Raw genomic sequence first — 13,704 nt, forward strand, 5'->3', positions numbered from 1 at the left:
ACCGTGATGAAGCTGAAACTAGCCATTGTATTGCACCGGTATCACAGCTTCCACTTTGCTGTCTTCGTGACGATAAACTATATGCGTCTTCTGAAGTGGTAGTTGTAACCGGAATTTGGCTCCTGGTGATGCAGTGGCAGCGCCAGCTTTCATCTCTGTCCATTTATTCATTGCGTCATTCGGGTATACGCACACGGAAGCCCCCCTCCCCCTCCTAGTAACGGTATGAGAATATGTTCGTTCTTTTCAGGGTTTGGCTATAGTGTAGGGAGGTCGCCGAGAAATCGGAAAACGCCCTCGTTTTGACCGCTTCGCTTGGCTAGTCCCCTCGTTGGGTTTACATGTTCAGCAAGAGAGATACCGATTGTATGCGCAAAGTTGCAACCGAAAACATCCAGGGAAACATTCTTGGGGAGAAGCTGCGGGGCTTTTCCGCTCGCTGAGGGTTCTAAGAAACTGATAAGGTGCTGCAACGCCACGAGGTACTGGTAGTGCATAGATAAAACGGAGCAGGAGAACTGTCTATCCTCCGTTTATTTTTTTTTATCGCGTCGCATACATTTTGTCACAGTAAATAAAATCAGCTGTGGCTGCACTGGCGTAAAATCAAAACAAAACATTTGGGATCTTCTTTATTTTGTCCATTCAGATTGCAGCAGGAAAATATACAAAAGGAAGACGACATGCATTTTGAAGGCTTGCACATGTTTGACGCAGGCTTACAGGTTCGGGCGCTTACCATTTTTTTTTTCCCGGACGCTATTTTCTTGAAAATGAGCAGTGAATATCGCGGAAATTTCGTCAAGAGGGCGCATTCCGGACGTGACGTCACACAAGTTGGACGTTAACGTTTTCCGAAAAATAGCATTTATTGCGCGCCTTGAGCCTTAAGCGCGAGCGCCGTACTGGTTCGAGTGTAGCAGAGAAACACGCAATTTTAAGTGATTTTTTTTTTACTCTGAGTGAAAAATGCTTGTATCTTGCGTTTTTGTTTTTTGTTTCTGAGGGTAGCTTTTCTCCGAACGAATGGTTCTCGTGATATGTTTTCAAGCTTCTTGGGAATGTAGACTCAAGTGGCCATTTTTTTATGCTTTCACAGTCGCGCTCAGTGTTTAGTTATTAGTCTACTGTATATACTGACAGTAGTAGTAGCTTGGCGCATCATAGACTTAAATGCTTATACGCCATTGAACCCAACACAACACAAAGCAGAGTACTAGTAGTAGTTGTCGATAATATCAATATTGACACTCACGATTTGGTCCAAGGTTCCTTCAAGAACTAGTGTGGGAAGGCCGATGATGGTGAAGAGCTTCGCATCTATTGCTGCCAGTCGAAAGGCCACGGCTTCTCTTACAACAAAGACAACGCATTCACTTGCTACTAACCATGTAGTGCCATGCGGATAGCGTATGATAGACTATACTAACGTAATTAGTTTCCGCCTTTGCGTGTCAAAGGATATCAAATCATCACGGTATTGAAGCAAGCCGCGCTTCCTAACATATTGCTTTCAGAAGTCCAGAAGGCATGCTGTGAGGTCATTCACTTCAAACGCTAAACTATCCGGCGCAACGTGAAATTTCGACCGGCCTACTGCTACATCACCAAAAGGTTTTAGGATATCGAGTTCGATTTTGGTCTGACATACGTGTACGCAAATGCTTGATTAATTGATGCACGCGTAGAAATCAGCCTAATTTGCTACTTCTTGATCAAACTGCAATATATTACTTCTCGTTTTTTCTGTATACATTCCTGCAATGTAACGGCCAGAAGCTAAAGAAGGGAGAAAACTCTAGAGGTTCTCAAGTTTCATCCGCATTTCTTTTTAATTTTTCGCGCAATACAGGGTAAAGCGTAATACTAACCGCAGTCGTCTGCGGGCCTGTTGCAGGCAGTACCGAGCGCGGCTGCCGTCAAGGCGGAGCGAAACCCAAGTGGCGTTTGTGGAGAGGAAGTGAAGGCTTGGCACGCAGCGCGTTGTTTAACAGCAACGGCACTTCCCGCTACGCTTCTCCACACCGTAATCTCGGAGGCACAGCAGGGAGCCGCCGGTTGCGATCTTTCTTGCATCCCGCTCACGCCAACGCGCGCGCGCGCGTGAACATAGCGGGAAGTCCGTGCACGTGACGGCGGCTCCGACACTTTGATCCTCTCCTTCAGAAGGGAGGAGCGAACGGTCTGGGCGAGGAGAAAGAGGGCGAAGGAAAGGGGAACGGAACGAGAAAGAAGAAGAAACCTTACCTAACGTGACCCTGACGTCAACGTCTCGCTCACTGCTGATGCTGCTGCTCCTTTTCCCCCCCTCTCCCGTCTGGCCGGCTCTCAGTGTCAAGGTCGCGCTACGCTGAACAACTGAGGCAGTAGTGCCAAGGACGACTCGCAGGTCGACGCCGCAGGCAGTGTGTCGCTTCTCTTGCCTCGGAGCCGACTCGAGCGAGGCAAGAGCAAAAAGAGCTCCGCAGAAAAGCCGAAGGGGGGCCGGGCCGGTCTACGCCGGGTCATCATCGCGCTGATGACTGAGGACCATAAGCGACTCCCGAGGCGAGCGCGCTGCGCGGAGGAGGGGGTAAGCGCGCGTCTAGACAGCGCCGCTGACTAGGAAAAAAAGATGAAAGAAAAGTACGTTAGAAAAAGAGGGCTCTTCGGGCTTACGTCTCTCTCTGAAGGAGTACAGCTGCGCACGCACGGATGACTATCTGCGACCTCCCCCCCCCCCCCCCTCCCTCTTACTCCCGCCTATCCTCATCGTCTTCTACGTTTATGGGCTTAGCGGCTGTCAACCCAGACTAACTAACCCAGTTGGAAATAATTTTTTTTCGCGTAACATCGTCGCGCGATGCTTCTTTTCCTGCGTTTCTAGGTAACGCGTTTGGTAACCTGTCCTCTCTTACGCCCCTTTCTTTTTTATGGGTTTCTTGCGAAAGCAGGACGCGTTTTATTTACGGTTGTGCGAGCAGCGAATTCTTGCGCTTGCTGCTGGAATGTCGTAGTGCTCGGGCGGGTCTTTTTTTTTTTTTTTGCATGTGCCGAACTATTCCCACCCGCTCCTTCTAGTGCGTTGCTTGTAGGTTGGGCCTCTCACTGCGCATGCCGTTTAAGTGGGGAAGCCAGCTTACGGTCCAGGCGCGTGCGGTTTGTGTGCGCCGCGTTTGAGTCGCGCGTGCTGTGCCGGTGTCATCGTAGCTGAACTGCGAAGTGGAAATCAGTGCGTAAGAACACGCAAGCGGACCTGGTGAAAACGAATGATTTTGTCTAAGTGTTGTTAATTTTTTAGCTTTTCTTTTAGTTTCCACTTGTCGTGGTTGACTTCGCGCAAACATTACTTGGTTTTAATGATGGCGTATGCTTAAATTAACGTCGTTATTTAGTGAGTTCTTAGTCTTTTAAATATTATAAGTCCTCACAGGTGCTAGACACGCGCTTGTTATCCCTCTCACCAAAAGCAGGCTGGCAACAAAATGTTCACTAAGTTTATTAGGCAAATGACGTGACATTTTCAGCTTTTTTTTTTCTGGCTAAACCTCCCCTATACCCAAGCATACAAACGAACGAAGGTTCGCAGTATTTTGCGCAAGAGCTATCCGAATTAACTGTTATGCAACCGTTGTGCAGGTTTTACATAGCAATGAATGCGTATCATGGAGCTTGTCGCTTGACCACAACAGTTCTCCTCGGGCACACATATGAGCACATGCTCTTTTACAGCGCAAACGCCACCGGCTTCGAGAGAAGCACATTGATAGCAGTGACCGCGGCCTTTCATGCAGTGCAGATATCTTTAAACGGCGCCCCACACGCTCACCCGTGGAGGCTTGGGGCTGCGACTCATAGAAAGAGCCCGTTTATAGCCGCACTGACTGCGTTTATTCGCCGGGCCTTCTTTACGAGCGTCAGCCTTATGAACTGCCTCCTCTGCGCGTGTGTGTGTGTGGCGCGCGCGGTCTGATAGAGCACCGCTATAGCGATCGTATCACAGCGTCGCGCCCTTTTTACTACTCTGCCCGATGGACAGATGAATGCCCTTTTGTCCGTGGGGTGACGCGGTGTCCCCTGCCTTGAGCCGTCCTGTCCCCCCCCCCCCCCCCCCCTTTTTTTTTTTCTGTTTTGATGCTTTCTTCTTTTGCTTAAATCTGCACGACAGGCTGCTTGGAGGCGTCCGTAAAACGTTTGGCGCGCAGACCTGTTTCATGTATTGTCGTTTAACTTCGTCATGTTGAACTGGTCATAGGCGCGTGCTAGTTTGATGACGCGAGAAGCGATGTGGCGTTTCGTTTTCTCCTCGTGTAATGTGTGAGGGGGGAATTGTTGGAAGCCGTCCTCATTCTCTTGCTGTTGCTGGCAACCTATGGTTTTATCGAACACGACTTTGGCTATGCTTTGTAATGCAGAGATGGGACAGACTGACAGATAGTGTAGCTTTGTTACATCGTTGGCTTGTTGATATCAAATTGGCATACTGAGACGTGCAGATCCAGAATCAGGCTCGCAGTTTGTCTTCCACATACTGTCTGATATGGAAAAATGCCTACTATGTCACCTTCGTAGGTAAGGTAATTGGTGCGTTTGTCGTTCCGTTGTCAACATTGTAATGGAAATGCGGCGGATACGGATGCAGACTTGGGTTCATGGCCGCCGTGCATCTGAGTGTCGTCTCTTGGGTCGCAGTTTCTTCACAAATTGTGTGCCCTTTCGCGGAAGTCTCTGCTTGGCAAAAAGCTTTTAGCGCTAACTACGCCGGGAGCGAAAGAGAACACAAGTCCTCTATTTCCCGGTATCGCTTTTAAAGCAAATAAGGTTATTTCCAGTGGATTTGATGCGTTTTATCCGCGTTCGATGGGCGAAAAAAACAACAAAAAAGTCACGCACAAAACTTCCTTTTCCGGGGCGTTTGTTTTTCATGAGTCGATCGCTCATTCTGTCAACGCTGGTCATGCAGTTTCTGAAAACATGCATTACGCGTTAACGACGGGGTTCATTGATTTCTTTTAAAGGCTTCCGGCTTGCGCCCTCTCTCCGCAAAGTAGAGAACGACCGCGACGCGTCCGAAACGCGAATAGAATTCAACAATTGATTTCTCTTTGTGTTTACGACCTACGGAAAAAAAGCGCACGAAGCGTATACGCGAACAGAACGCCACCTGGAATCGACATCGTAATTAATTTGCTTCGCTGCTTTCCACGTATGTGCTCTTCGTTCGAGGAAGCGCGAGTGCGTGTAGTGTAACGTTTCTCGGTGTTAGCGTTAAATCTGCTGTAGTGCGCTAGTTCCAGGGATCGAAAATAATTAAAAGCGCAATATCGCAGCCGGCTGAAGAGCTACAGGACTCAAGTGGCTAGAAGCGAATGAACCAGAAGTGCCGCCGGGGCTTAGTGGCGATGGTGATCAGCTACTGACCCGAAAGACGCGGGTTCAATCCCGGCCGCGGTGGTCGCATTTCGGTGGAGGTGGAATAATGCTAGAGGCCCGTGTACTGTGCGATGTCGGGGCATTTTAAAGAACCCCAGGGGGTCGTAATTTCTCGACCCGTTCACTACGGCGTCCCGCTTAGCTTGAGTCGGTTGTTTGGGATGTATAACCCCCATAAACAATAAATCATAAAAGTAGATTCGTTGTCACCAGTGGTCGATTACGCGCCGATCGCCGTATTGGTCGGGTCTCTCATTCTGAAGCCCCCGGCTGTTTCCTTCTTTCATATTTCGACACACACCGCGGGATTCGCATGTAGGTGTATGTCGGTGTATGTAGGCGTATGTCGGTGCTGATGGTCTGACTATATGCTCGGTGGAGCAATGGCTTCGTGATCGTTAAGTCTGAACTTCTCTGCTTTGCGCGCTTTTTTCCCTGCTCAGCTGACGGATAATTTGTGGACGAATAGTAAGATAAGTACGTGACGTAAGCATGAAATGCGTCTCGCATTATGAAAGCATTTCGTGGTTACACAAAGCATTTCATTTCACAGAGGCAGAGATACTGAGGAAGACGTTCAGTTGCTTTCATGTCCTGTGATATTTTGCGCGTTATCCGTCAGTCTTTCACAGGGTGAAGAATGACCCTTCTTCAAGGTCGTGATTGAAAACACAACCTCGATCACGGGGGCTGTTTTGTCTGGCGTCATTACTGCACCGTTCGTAACACTGTGGAGTAATTTTTAGTTGTGGGGTGTTCGAAGTTCCTTTCCAATCCCGGCGAGAAACACTGGCGCAGTCCTAACTGCAGGGCTCACGTATACGGATTTAGCAAAGTTGCTTGTCGCACAAGCGCCGGCCGCCACCCTCCGATTTCTGTTTTCTTTGTCTATTTTTTTGCACTATGGTTTCAGACACACTTGTCGATCCAGAATCGGCACGTAGACACAGCTTGAGCGCGATGGTATTCATTTCCCCGGTTCAGAAATCGTGGTGTCAATGTTCGCTCTGTCGTCGGGCTAGAACGCTCACGTCCGGAGTTGCACGGGCGAACGGAAACGTGCTTTCCTTTCCCCAATTCTCTCCACAGTGTCCGCAACTTTCAACGCACCTCTCGTGTTAGTGCATTTTCTTTTCCTTTATTCTCGACAATTTGAGTTCATCAACATCGGCTCCTTTTTTTTTTCTATAGTCGCCTTATACGGTGCGCGTGTGTTTTTGCGTGCCCACGTCCGTGCATTCGTCTCGCGGCTGCCTGCGGTTTAGGACCGACGAAATGCGCCGAGCTCTGCTCTGAATGCCGTTGGGAATAAAAAGAAAAAACTGTCCAGTTTCGAGGGAAAAAATGGTGTAGATGTTCTGGCTTTGTTGGTGGATCGTTCTTAAAACACTGTAGTGCAACTTCAAGAGGACACAGGACACGGCTACAGAAAGCGCTTGTTTGTTTATTTTGTCGCTGCGCCATGTTCCCCTCTACGCTCTAAACCAAAAGGAGTAAAAAAGGGAGTAAGTTGTCCTCTTGCGCACTCCCTTGTATCAAAGGGTGTTCGCTAGAGGGCAGTTTACTCCCTTGTTACTCCCGTATAGGCGTATTCGTGTTTAGATGAGTGTAGTTGTGCTGTTGCAGCTTGACAAAGGGCAGTTGAAGTCGGTCCCCGATGTCTCTTATTCTCCAGAGGAAGACCCTGAAAGTTTGGGGGCTTCTTCTGCCATTTTTTTTCCTGATCTCTTGAGTTTGGTGCTGACTCACGAAATTCAGCGCCTCGTATGTGAGCCAAGAGGCCCCGCCGTGAAACGCACTTCTCTAAGGCTGTGCACATTTGGTATTATTGCCGTTTAGGGGTGCACGTGTCGACATGGTCGCGCAAGCGATCGTCTCTATCGAAGGGCGGCGCACTAAAACGCGCTGTGCGGCATGCGTCCCCGCCAGAATCGGCTGCGCTCGTCTGAAGATTTATTGAACCGCGCTGACTCAGCGGGCGTGACGTCGGTTGTTTTGTGCCTCAATGTGCTATATGTGTCCTGTCGCGGGGCCTGCTTGCGTTCGGTGATCCCAGCCAGTGGCTCCTCGTGGGAAGCATTACACGCGGCGCGGGGCGATTTCAGATTCGGAAGGTCGCGTCCTTAATGGATCGGCACGTGAGTCGGTATTCCCGGGAACACAGCGCCCAGCGACTTCTCTGAGGCGTCCGGTGCCCAGTACTCGGCTTTTTGCATGGCTGAAGTTTTGCAGTTTTTTTTTTTTGGGGGGGGGGGGGCAGGAAAATTAGGATACCTTTTACTTTAAAAGGCGGTACCGTACGTACATTTGTTTTATTTTGTTGGCAAACCCACGGTTCTCGGGAACAGGCTACCCGACGACGTCTCATCAGACGTCAGACGGGCTGGTGCCGTTATTTTTGAATAGCTGTGCTATATACTTTCTTTTTTGTTGAGAAACCCTTTCTCTTTCTCTAGGGTGATCTTGTATTGTTGGGCCAAGATCGGCCACAAAAGCGATAGCCGGAAGACCTCGCCTATCGAACGAACTTCGTATTTGAGTGTTCCACGCGATTGTCTTTTTTTTTTTTGCTTTTGCAACTTCGCTGGACAGATTCCGAAAACATCTCTCCTATTGAGTTTCTCGTGTTAACCATCATTTTTGCTCTAACAACGCGCGCACACGCGTTTTACCGGATTGCCCTGGGCTTTTAGTCTCATTCCCACATCACTCCTTCCAACTCCTCTCCTCTATCATAATGGGCGGGGCGAACAAGTTCGGCCAATACTAGATAAATGTTGTTCACGCTGGATTAATATTGGACCAGCATTGTCCAATGCTGACCAATATTGTTCCGATGTTTAGCTATATTTAAATTCAGGGCATTTTAGTAAATATGGTAAATTTTAATGTCCCAATGAACTTCACCGCAACAATGGTCTAGTCATTTGAGCGTCCACCTCGTATGCGGGAGGAGCGGGGTTCAATCCCCAGTGCCGCCGAATGCCCACCGGTTTTCCATTGGGCACAAGATTTACCCCGTGTTGGAGCTCGGCCTCTCTGGGGCTGGAATGCTTCGAGAGAATGGGTCCTGATCCTTGCGTTATGCAAAACCAACACCTTGTTTGCCATGACACTCTTTGTCTCAGCTGCCCTTGCGCCAATAATATCAGATCATCAGCACCGATCCTTCCCAAGGTCATCTCGTGAACTTCACATAGCACCCGCCGCGGTGGCTCAGTGGTTAGGGCGCTCGGCTACTGATCCGGAGTCCCCGGGCTCGAACTGGACCGCGGCGGCTGCGTTTTTATGGAGGCGAAACGCTAAGGCGCCCGTATGCTGTGCGGTGTCAGTGATAATATATATAATTATAATTGGTTTTTTGGGGAAAGGAAATGGCGCAGTATCTGTCTCATATATCGTTGGACACCTGAACCGCGCCGTAAGGGAAGGGATAAAGGAGGGAGTGAAAGAAGAAAGGAAGAAAAAGGTGCCGTAGTGGAGGGCTCCGGAATAATTTCGACCACCTGGGGATCTTTAACGTGCACTGACATCGCACAGCACACGGGTGCCTTAGCGTTTTTCCTCCATAAAAACGCAGCCGCCGCGGTCGGGTTCGAACCCGGGAACTCCGGATCAGTAGTCGAGCACCCTAACCACTGAGTCAGTGCACGTTAAAAATCCCCAGGTGGTCGAAATTATTCCGGAGCCATCCACTACGGCACCTCCTTCTTCCTTTCTTCTTTCACTCCCTCCTTTATCCCTTCCCTTACGGCGCGGTTCAGGTGTCCAACGATATATGAGACAGATACTGCGCCATTTCATTTCCCTAAAAACCAATTATTATTATTATTATTAACTTCACATAGGCGTGGGAGTTGCTTCAAAGAGTTCGACGCTGGAAGGGGGGGGGGGGGGGGGAGAGAGAGAGAGAAAAAAAAAAGGCCAGACCTTCCTTTCCCGGTCAGTGGCTAAGACGGCGGTTGCTAACCGAAACATTGCTCATCGCCTCCGCGTCTGGATCATTGCTGTGGAAATCGGCGCGTTCTGTCAGGGCCCGCAGAGCGGCGGCGACGCAGGTGCCACCCAAGGACGCGCACTGTGGAAACGCGCGCCGCCGGAGCAGGTCGCTAACCTCGAACGGCGCGTCAGTGCTCTTTCGGCCGGCCGCAGCGTCCGCGCCGCGCGTTCAATCGAACAAAAAATCCGCGCACAGCCAGCTGCTGCGATGTCGGCGCACCTCTATCCAGACACCGCCTGCCTGTGTCGCTGCTCCCAGCGCTCTGTTCCCTCGTCGCCGACTGTGCGCTGGACGAAGCCAGGCTCCGCTCCCATTTCTGCGCGTGTCACGATGCTGCCGCACACCGCCTACTGCCGCCTGTAAGTCGCCCCTCTGCTTTCCTGCATACTCCCGGCACTCGCGCAAACACTCTAGTCGCCTCCTAACTATAGACCTGCCCGCTGAGTTTAGTCTAGGTGTTTGATGGGCGTCTTCTTGCCCAGCCGCTTACCCGGAGAGATCAGGGCTTTGCGCATGCAAGGTGAAGGGGTGTAATTGCTTACCTTCTTGATTGACGCCTAGCTTCGTTCTGATATGATCCTCCGCTATGTCTCAGCAGAACTGGCGTTCTGGTGATGTCCACAGGGTCCAAGCTTAGTCAAGGGTTGATAATAATAATTGGTTTTTTTGGGGAAAGGAAATGGCGCAGTATCTGTCTCATATATCGTTGGACACCTGAGCCGCGCCGTAAGGGAAGTGATAAAGGAGGGGTGCTGTAGTGGAGGGCTCCGGAATAATTTCGACCACTTGGGGATCTTTAACGTGCACTGACATCGCACAGCACACGGGCGCCTTAGCGTTTTTCCTCCATAAAAATGCAGCCGCCGCGGTCGGGTTCGAACCCGGGAACTCCGGATCAGTGCACGTTAAAGATCCCCAGGTGGTCGAAATTATTCCGGAGCCCTCCACTACGGCACCTCTCTCAACGTTTCTTCTTTCCCTCTACCCCTTATCCCTTCCCTTACGGCGCGGTTCAGGTGTCCAACGATATATGAGACAGATACTGCGCCATTTCCTTTCCCCCAAAGCCAATTATTATTATTAATATTATTATAATGAAGGGTTCGACAGAATCCTGTTTCGGGACCACTACGGGTCCCTTGTTCACAATGAAGATGGACGAAATGGGCCGCTTCTTTATAAGCGCACTTGACAGCGCAGTGAATGGGCGTAGTTATCCGGGAGATTACCCCTCGTCCTGTTAATAACGTTATCTGTAGTCTGAATATAAAATGATTCTAAAAGCAGTCGGGACGATAAAGGTTTCATTGTGACTAAGATTGTGGCGTTTTCCCAGTCAAGGGACCCGTAGTGGTCCCGAAACGTCATATTTTAAAACCCATTTTTGGCGAGTGTACGTTTTATTCATCCACTAGGGTCCAAGCTTGAGCTTCCATACCGGAGTGAATCTGCAAGTTAATGTAAGTTAATGTTGCTGGGTTTTCGGCTTGTACGGCAGCCCGTTAGCGACGCAAAGCTAGTTTGTGGTTTAGCACTACTGTGGTAAACCGCAGATTAGTAAAACATACTGATTTACCTTTACGTCTCTATTAAAAAAAAAAACGCTGCTGTAGTTTGGACGTACAAGGCCCTTAAGATGTAAAAAAAAAAATGCGGCGTAACGACCCTTTAACGATGTTCTTTGTTATAATGCGAGCTGCATGGAACAGCTCATCGATCATGTGGTCATCGTCTGTTAGACATTAGACGGATTTTGAGTAGGCTGGTGCGCTTCACTATTTAGGTATAGTTCTTTGTGCTGTGGCTGCGAAGTAATGTGTTTAATTTACGACGATGGAGTAGTCACGAGAACGGCTTCCTTCATCTGCGGGTAGGGGACGGCTCTCTAGCCACGGGGATTCATGGTTTCGAACGATTGCCATCATCTTCGCCTGTTGGCACACATGTGCAGACGACTGGGATTGCGTCATCTTTTGTATCAGAAGGGTTAATTTGCATTGCCACTTCTTCCTAGTTTCCGCATTTGTGCGACTCGTTACTATTTTTGAGACTCCTGCATGAGCACGAATTTTGTCTTAACCTTTTAAGTTTTTGTTCAGGAGTGACCTTCGCAGACACGAACACGTTGACCTCTCTCTGTCAAGGTCGTGAGCTCGTGTCAATGATATAACGCGAATTACGTAACTGTGGCTATCTACACCCACGAAAACGTCTAGCTCCGGGGCTTATTCCTGAGCGCTTCTTTCTTCCTTGATGGAGTGGCTCAAAGGAAAGGTGTTTTTTAACCTTGAATCCCCCCAGCAAAAAAATGGAAGGAAAAAATTGAGAATGAAGAGATGAGGGGTAACTTCTGCATACTAGGGTCGGCTGGGTGTTACCTATGGACTGCTTGAGAAAATAAAAGAAATGCTCCGGATAAATAAAGAAGAAAGAAAGAAAACAGACGAATTCGTAAGGCAGCTGTGCCCCTCCGAGACGCAACCGGAAGCAGACGACCTGCAGTCGCGGGGTCCAGGCGCCAGACGCAATGTCCTCTGCAACACAACAACAGGGGGCGGTACTGTACGCCGAGTACGCGAAAGTTTCGGGCCCCCCGTTCAAGGAAAAAAAAAAGAAATTGCATAAATGCGAAGCGCGGGAGTAGTAAGGTCACGCGAGAGCCCGGAACGAAACCGCCGCGATAAGGATAACAGCGTGGGGGCATATACATATAAGGCCGCATCACAATGGCACACACTGTCGGAGGCACCCCGCATTCCGGTCAGCTTGACCGGTCGAAAATCGCCCCGGAGCAGACGTCCGGGAGTGAGGGCAGCCGAGATCAAAACGAAAGCAGACGAGAGTATCGCAGTTGCGCTTATATGGGGCCGTAGAATTTTCGCTCAAAAAGTAAAAAAAAATTGTATCAGAGCGAGAGAGAGAGCGACTGACCTCAGCAGGAGGGGCGCAGACGACATTGAAATGCCTCCGATGGTCCACAATGGAGTCGTCTGCTTGCGCGTAAGGAAAAAGGAGACTCGGTCAGGAAAAAAAAAAAAAGCATATCGGAGTGTGCGAGGAGGTCGAATCAACGAAGGAGGGAAAGAGGAACTGAAGGTCGGGGAATATGAATTACGCAAAAAGGAATAAGACTCGGTCTGCTCAGGGAATGCACTGCGACGAATGAAACGCACGAGCTCTGACGGTGGATATAAAGAAAGCGAGAAACGAAACGGTAAAATAAGTGACCGGACGATACCCGAAGCTGCCGGTAGGCGCCTCTGGCCGCACTGAGGGCAGTGAGTGACGGTGAAGGTTGAGTCCGAGGGTTGGCCGACCTCTCCCCCTGTCCGTGTTGTGCCGGCCGGAGACGCGGCCACTGACTGACCGTGCAACAATGGTGGCCGAGCTGCACGCGCAGCTCTGCGCGTCCTGATGGCGATCTCGCCCTCCGTCCCGCTCGTGTCCTTTTCTTCATCTGCTGAACTGTAATCGCCGTGGGGTCAACGCGAGGAAATGGCGTGTGCTGTTCCGCTGAGCGCCTGTTAATCGTTTTCGACTTATTCCTCGACAAAGCGCGGGGCACTGGTGCCGCGTTTATTATTTTTATTTCTTTTATTATCAAGTGTCCCCGGAACCTTGCGCGCCCCAGTCGAATTTGCGTGTCGTCATTCGATGCAGCGCTGTTTGTTTCTCAATACCTTAGTCCTTGTTTTACGGGGGCGTTCATGAGCCCTTCGGTTCAGTTTGTGCATTTGTTCGTGCGTGCGTGCGCGTTTAATTTGCGGATCGATGTCATGTTGAACAGCGTCAGATGCCGGGAAGGGGCTGTGTAATTAATTAAATCTGCCCCCTATAATGTTTCATTTCTTTTGTCACCCTGTATACATGAACTGTTAATACGTCCTTTTCGTCGCTAAAGCCATACCTAGCGCCCGCGCTAGCAGCCAGGATGATACGGAGCACGGCCAGGCGTTCTGGCCATTCTTTATGTATAGGAGGTATTCACTCACGCAATAGTGGTCGCCAATTTGGCGTCGTTGCAACACGGCGAAAGGCTACAGTGCGTGTCTAATCGCTCTTGTCCTCGACTCCTCCGGCCTACACCGCTGAAGCTGGGCGTTGAACACCAGAATGGCGCCCGTGACATCACGTGAATACCTCCTATAGGAGGTAGAAAAGTTTCTGAAAGGCATGAGTGAAGTATGAGCCGAAGCGTGTTACATATATTATGGCCAATACTGTACCTATCCAATTCGCTTTAGATTTCTTATTTCTCTCTGAGTTCGTGTTGATGATAGCGGCACTGCGCG

At 49.8% G+C, this 13,704-nt stretch overlaps 1 protein-coding gene across 4 annotated transcripts in view; it reads left to right on the forward strand.

Moving 5' to 3' along the window:
* Positions 1-13,704, forward strand: part of E23 (ABC transporter G family member E23) — a 213,265-nt gene that overhangs the window by 111,768 nt on the left and 87,793 nt on the right. Inside the window, exon 1 of one of the 4 annotated variants that reach the window (XM_077654246.1) lies at positions 9,668-9,771. The exons of the other annotated variants lie outside the window; for them this stretch is intronic. Coding sequence (XP_077510372.1) covers positions 9,743-9,771 — 29 coding nt within the window. The 5' untranslated portion in view covers positions 9,668-9,742. Of the gene's footprint in view, positions 1-9,667; positions 9,772-13,704 lie in introns of those variants that run through there. 4 annotated transcript variants of the gene reach the window in all.

This window comes from Amblyomma americanum, chromosome 2 (assembly GCF_052857255.1).
Source record: "Amblyomma americanum isolate KBUSLIRL-KWMA chromosome 2, ASM5285725v1, whole genome shotgun sequence".
In the NCBI taxonomy this organism is placed as follows: Eukaryota; Metazoa; Arthropoda; class Arachnida; order Ixodida; family Ixodidae; genus Amblyomma; species Amblyomma americanum.